Source organism: Phaseolus vulgaris, chromosome 11 (genome assembly GCF_051622355.1).
Source record: "Phaseolus vulgaris cultivar YP4 chromosome 11, ASM5162235v1, whole genome shotgun sequence".
In the NCBI taxonomy this organism is placed as follows: Eukaryota; Viridiplantae; Streptophyta; class Magnoliopsida; order Fabales; family Fabaceae; genus Phaseolus; species Phaseolus vulgaris.
The window spans coordinates 43756859-43763300 of NC_143508.1; the positions used below are offsets into that span (position 1 = coordinate 43756859).

Sequence of the window (6442 nt, forward strand, 5' to 3'; positions counted from 1 at the left end):
TGCGGTAAGAAGACCAAAACCACAACTTTACCTGAATTTGTGCCTAATTAAGTAAGGGGTGGTATTAACGAATTTTAATAAGGTTTAAACAATTTAACCCTAACGTATGTTAAAGTTTCGAAAGAGTTAATCAAATTGTACCAACCAGTCCTCGGACATCGTTGACTGCTAGTAACGGTGGGCCACGTAATTTGGGTCCCACAAGCGGCATGAGCCAATGTCTCGCAAGCGACACGAGTCGGGGTGCCGACTAGTGGTCGGATGTCAAACACCAGGATGTGTCGATGTGTCCTCGGCAACAGAGTGAGGCCGATGTGACATCGGGCATCGGCCACTCAAACAGTTGAATTGGACCACGAAAGGTGGGTCCCAGAAAACACACCAGTTATCAGTAGTACCATCCAGAGTTGAGGGGAAGGCCTAGGTCTTAGAAGAGTGCATGCGTGTGGTGTGAATAGCGCATTCAGGCGCGACACAAGTAAAGAACCACTAGAGGAGCTAAGGCCCATAAGGGTTGCGTTCTCCAGGGGCAGGCTGCATGCATGGCACGAGAACAGCTAGGGCACCCGCAGGACGGATGGCCCCAGAGATTAGGTGCACAAGTTGGTACCCAGGTGACCATTCCGTTAGAGGTTGCACTCCAGTAAGGGAGTCTTACGCGCTAGATTGCCCTAAGTTTGGGCAATAACAGCGCTAAGGCATACCCTCAGAAACCCTAAATACAGGTAACGGAAACAACGAAAACCCTAGACTATATAAAGGGTAGTAAGAAAACCTTCAAGGTAGCAATTCTTGAGACTAGAACTATTACACACATTATTGTTTCTTTGCCACAGTATTGACTTGAGCGTCGGAGTGCAAACGGCCTCTAGGACGCCTCTTTGTCTTTGTAGGTACAAAGTGTTTCGATCGAAGGAAGGCACGAACCAAGGCAGAGAAATTCGGGCGTGTGATCGTCGTTAGAGGCACGAGGTCAATCGAGTCAACCAGCAAGAACACAATTATTTGATGATTTTGAACAACTTGGACATGTCATGAGTAAACATTTCCTATATAATAATATCTTATAAATTTCGTATCCTCATTTTATCCAATTAATTTTGTGTTTCTTTACAATATTTATTATACAAAAAATTATTTATGTATAAAGTTCAAATTTAAGATTAAATATTCGAATTAGATTCATATCACTTAAATAATAAAGTAGCTAATATTCGGTATTGCGTAGAACAAAACTCAAATTTAAAGAAGATGTGTATCTATTTTATATATGCCTAAACCCCCAAAATATGACTCCTGTGCTCGACAAGGAATGATCCGTGGTAATGAAAAAAGTATTTGAATCTTCACTCAATCAAAATATAATTTGATTTTAATTTTTAATTTGTAATGAATATTTTAAAGAAACGTTAGAATGGTTGAAAAAAATGTTACACGTGTCGACCTACCAAGTTTGGCATCCAGCTGGTGCGTTCTTTTGTACTCTTAAACAAGAAACCCCACCACTTTACCGTACACCACTCACACAATATCCCTTCCCGTCTTCACTCTCCCAACCCAAGTACTCGCGCAACTTTGACTACGGAATATCGCGGGAAATTCGAGGAACGCCGTTATTTTTTGTTACCGGTATTACAAGGAACTAACCACTTAATTAAGTAAGTGGCTGCCGGTATTCCGTAGGACATCCCCCCTCCGCACTCCAAGCGCGCAGGCCATGGGTTTACTTAAACACCGTGTTTACCGGATGTTGCCGGTTAATTATTTAATTAACTATCTTAAAAACACTTTTAATCAGGTTCCTTCCGCAACGCCTTCACAAAGCGGGTTCCAAAGCGTTTGGCCGTTTTTCTTGTACGACAAATGCGAATTTGTGATCCCAAACGCACGCAAAATGGGTTAAATGAAATTTTTGGAAACTAAAATATGTATGCGTAATAATTGTTTTTAATTTGGTGAGAAAATTGAAGAGTTTGATAATTTGACACTTGGGTTCGTGGGATTTTGGTGAAACAAATAATAATGAATTTGGGTTGGCCAATCCAATACGAGACAAAGGGATAATGGGATATAGGCTTGTCTTTATTCCACATTATTTGATCTTATGCCCCTCTTTAAGATATGGACTATCAATCTTCTACTAATTAAGCACTTTGACAACAACCGCAAAGCATTTCAAAGTGACTCCATAAGCATTCCTTTTATGTTGCACATGGATTCCATTCAATCTATCTATCTATCTATCTTTAAAAAGGGGTGATGGTATTCATTCACTCATGTTCAAATAATATGCCAAGTCATTTCCAATTGAAATTGTGTTTTTATGCCTTCTTCTCATTTCACGTTTCTTTTTCTTTTCCTCACTTTATTATTAATTTTTCTAAAATGAAAATCAAATGTTGAATATTTTTTCTATTAGAAATTAGAACATTTCATAGTATATAAGTGGGTACAAACTTTATCTTATAAAGTCATTTTTATAATTTTGAGTTAGGTTTCACTTAATATATTTCGAACTTATTTTAACAAAAAATTGATGAACTTATTAGGTCATATGTTATTGGATCGTTATCGAATTATCCATAAATATATAGTCTCATGCACGAGTTGATAGTATCAGTGTGAGAGATAGGTGTTAGAAATTAAATACTGACTAAAAATTATGACATTTTATAATAAATACAAATCTGAATTTATAAATCGATTTTATAAGATTGAGTTATTATTTAAAATCCAGAACTAATTAAATGTTTTCCTAACAAGCCAAATCAAAGTCCTTCCCTCATGGCCATATGCTCAATTAATTAGAAGACCATAAATGCATGGAAGTTGTATATTGTATAGAGTGCTTTGGCATGATATAAATGTTTAGATATATAGAAAAAAGGAAAAACAAAAAGTGACACAAAACGGCTACATATTCCCCATTCTACCCTCTGATTTTATATGTATTTACTCCCTAGTCCTTGGCATCTAGCAAACCCAGCTTGACATGTGCCTCTATATAAACCACTTTCTCTCTTCTTTTCAACTCACGCCCAACACCATCTCCTAGCTTCTTCCTAACGAGTTTCTATTACTATTAGAGTCATTGTCTTCTCTCTCTTTCTCTCTCTTACACACCAAACTCTTGTGTGTTGTTCTCCTTCCCAAAACGCACACTCACACCGCAACAAGGTTGTTGTGTTGCCAGCTAGCTGCTAACACCACCACACCATCACCATGCCTGAGGCACCAAGAGACTACAACCTTGTTGAGCAAAACGAGAAAATTCTCGAGTTCATTGAGGATGTCACTGCCAACGCCGACAAAGTTCAGAAGAGGGTCCTATCCGAAATCCTCTCCAACAATGCAAACGTTGAGTACCTGAAGAGACACGGTCTCCACGGCCAGACAGATCGTGAAACTTTCAAGAAACTCTTGCCTGTCATAACCTACGAGGATATCCAACCTGACATCAACCGCATCGCCAATGGTGACACTTCTCCAATCCTTTGCTCCAAACCCATCTCAGAATTCCTCACTAGGTATGCTGCACACACATATATACAAATATATATATTCTCACACCTTCTCTTTTTCGCCTACTTCCAACTTTCTCTTCATATACACTACCAACACCACCTTAGCCGATCCTAGTGGATTGGCCAAGTTTTAACTTTTTTCTTTTGTATATAATAAATAACATAATGAAGTTTGAACTTAGGACCTGTCCTAATGGGGTGGCCTAGTTCTAACTTAACTCAAGTGGAAACAAGAGAAGATAAAAGATAATTTTTTTATTATGGGTTTTGTTTTTCATGTCTTTTTTTGTTTCTTTGTGCACATGGGCCTGTCAAAATATTCATGGGGTTGTTTCTTTGGTTTTCTTATTGTGTGTTCATTTTTGCTTTTGCAGTTCTGGTACATCAGGAGGTGAGAGGAAGCTGATGCCAACAATTGAGGAGGATCTAGGGAGGAGGCGTTCACTGTATGGCCTTCTGATGCCAGTGATGAGCCTGTTTGTTCCTGGTTTGGAAAAGGGCAAAGGAATGTACCTAATGTTCATAAAATCCGAGGCCAAAACACCTGGAGGGATTGTGGCTCGTCCAGTTCTGACTAGCTACTACAAAAGTTCCTATTTCAAAGACAGACCCTATGACCCCTATACCAACTACACCAGCCCAAATGAGACTGTCCTCTGCCCTGACTCCTACCAAAGTATGTACTCCCAACTCCTTTGTGGCCTTTGCCAAAACAAAGAGGTTTTCCGTGTGGGGGCAGTTTTTGCCTCTGGCTTCATAAGGGCCATTAGGTTCCTTGAGAAACACTGGTCCCTCCTATGCAACGACATCAGAACTGGAACCGTCAACCCCCAGATCACTGACACCTCCGTCCGTGAGGCTGTCATGAAGATCCTCAAACCTGACCCTAAGCTCGCGGATCTTATCCAAACTGAGTGTAGCAAGAACTCATGGCAGGGCATAATCACTAGGCTGTGGCCAAATACCAGGTATGTAGATGTTATTGTGACCGGGACAATGTCACAGTACATCCCCACATTGGACTACTATAGCAATGGACTCCCACTTGTGTGCACCATGTATGCATCCAGTGAGTGCTACTTTGGCGTCAACCTCAACCCTCTATGCAAACCCAGTGAGGTCTCTTACACCCTTATTCCCACCATGTGCTACTTCGAGTTCTTGCCTGTTAACCGAAGCAATGGGGTAAATGACCCTCTCCACACCTCCAGATCCCTCAATGAGAAAGAACAACAGGAGCTGGTTGAGCTTGTTGATGTCAAACTTGGCCAAGAATATGAACTCGTTGTCACAACTTATGCAGGTAAGAATAAACAAACACCCTTTAGTTATTTTCACTTTTTATCTTCACATCAAGGTTCTAAATTTTAGTCACCCTTGTTAACATCACCTTAAGTTGTAATTCATGGTCATCATCCTTAGCATTGAAGAAAATTGTTAAACAAATGTAACTAATGCGACCACAATTGATACCCAAAAAACTTGACTTTATCTAATGTCCGACTATTTCTTACAATCTAGTTTTTTATATTAACATAACACGAAATTGGGACATGGGTTTGGTAATTAACAGCTGACAATTTTTTTGTTACCAGGTTTGTATCGTTACAGAGTTGGTGATGTGCTGAGGGTGGCTGGATTCAAGAACAAGGCACCCCAATTCAACTTTGTGTGCAGAAAGAACGTGGTGTTGAGCATAGACTCAGACAAGACCGATGAGGTGGAGCTTCAGAACGCAATGAAGAATGCTGTGACACACTTGGTGCCCTTTGATGCATCAGTGTCCGATTACACAAGCTATGCAGACACCACAACAATCCCTGGCCACTATGTCTTGTACTGGGAGCTCGCCCTGAAAGGTTCAACCCCAATTCCGCCCTGTGTGTTTGAGGACTGTTGCTTGACCATAGAGGAATCTCTGAACAGTGTGTATCGCCAAGGGCGTGTCTCAGACAAATCAATTGGGCCCCTCGAGATCAAGATTGTGGAACAGGGGACATTTGACAAGCTCATGGACTATGCCATAAGCCTAGGGGCTTCAATAAATCAGTACAAGACTCCAAGGTGTGTGAAGTTTGCACCTGTGGTGGAGCTCTTGAACTCAAGGGTGGTGGAAAAATATTTTAGTCCTAAATGTCCAAAATGGGTTTCCGGCCACAAGCAGTGGATCAATCAGAATTGATTAAGAATCTAAAGGTGGACATTATTATGTGGTTGGTAGCTTTTCATGGCGGTTCACGTGAACTGTTTTTTGTGGACATGTTAGGGGGAGGGAGGGATTTTAATTACTCTTTTTTAGGTTAATTCTATGTTTAAAAAGACTTTGATTTTAGTCCTTGTTTTTAACTTGCATAGTGAACTGAACCTAGCCACTGTAAAAAGCAATTCCTGTTTGATGAAAGAAAGAAAGCTGTTGTTGTCTAATGCCTTTCTCTTGTCTTTTATTTATCCACTATATTAGCTTCCCTTTTTTGTTTCATTTTTTGTCTTCTCAACTTTATTATGGACCCTATGATCATAATAATTCACAAGAATTGGCCTAATTGCATGAGTCTTAATTTAAACCTCGTTATTGACAGCATAAAAATAAAAAGACACTATATATGTGTATATAATCATCATAACATTGGGTTGGAATTGGTTTCTTAATTGCAGCAAGCAATCATGCGTGTTCTCTTATGTGTGATGGGGTTTATTTCGTATAACGGCAAACAAGAAAGAAAGCCATCACTTCTGAACTCCTTTCTTTTTCTATAGTTTTCAGGAAAAAGCATGCCAACTTTTTCTCCTTGCCAATTCACTATTTATGTCCAACTAACGAATCACAGTGGAATGAATTAATTAAACATGAAAACGAAAAAAACAATGGAAAAGTGTTATGCTGTTTGCGTGAGGGAGCAAGGCTATTCTATTCTATT

General features: G+C 39.7%; 1 protein-coding gene across 1 annotated transcript; it reads left to right on the plus strand.

Moving 5' to 3' along the window:
* The first annotated feature begins 2946 nt into the window (after window positions 1-2946).
* On the plus strand, window positions 2947-5948 carry DFL1 (Auxin-responsive GH3 family protein). The gene is made up of 3 exons (XM_068623774.1): window positions 2947-3527; window positions 3899-4827; window positions 5120-5948. The coding sequence occupies exons 1-3, from the start codon at window positions 3223-3225 to the stop codon at window positions 5704-5706; spliced, it is 1821 nt and encodes a 606-aa protein (XP_068479875.1). The 5' UTR covers window positions 2947-3222; the 3' UTR covers window positions 5707-5948.
* Window positions 5949-6442: the final 494 nt, after the last annotated feature.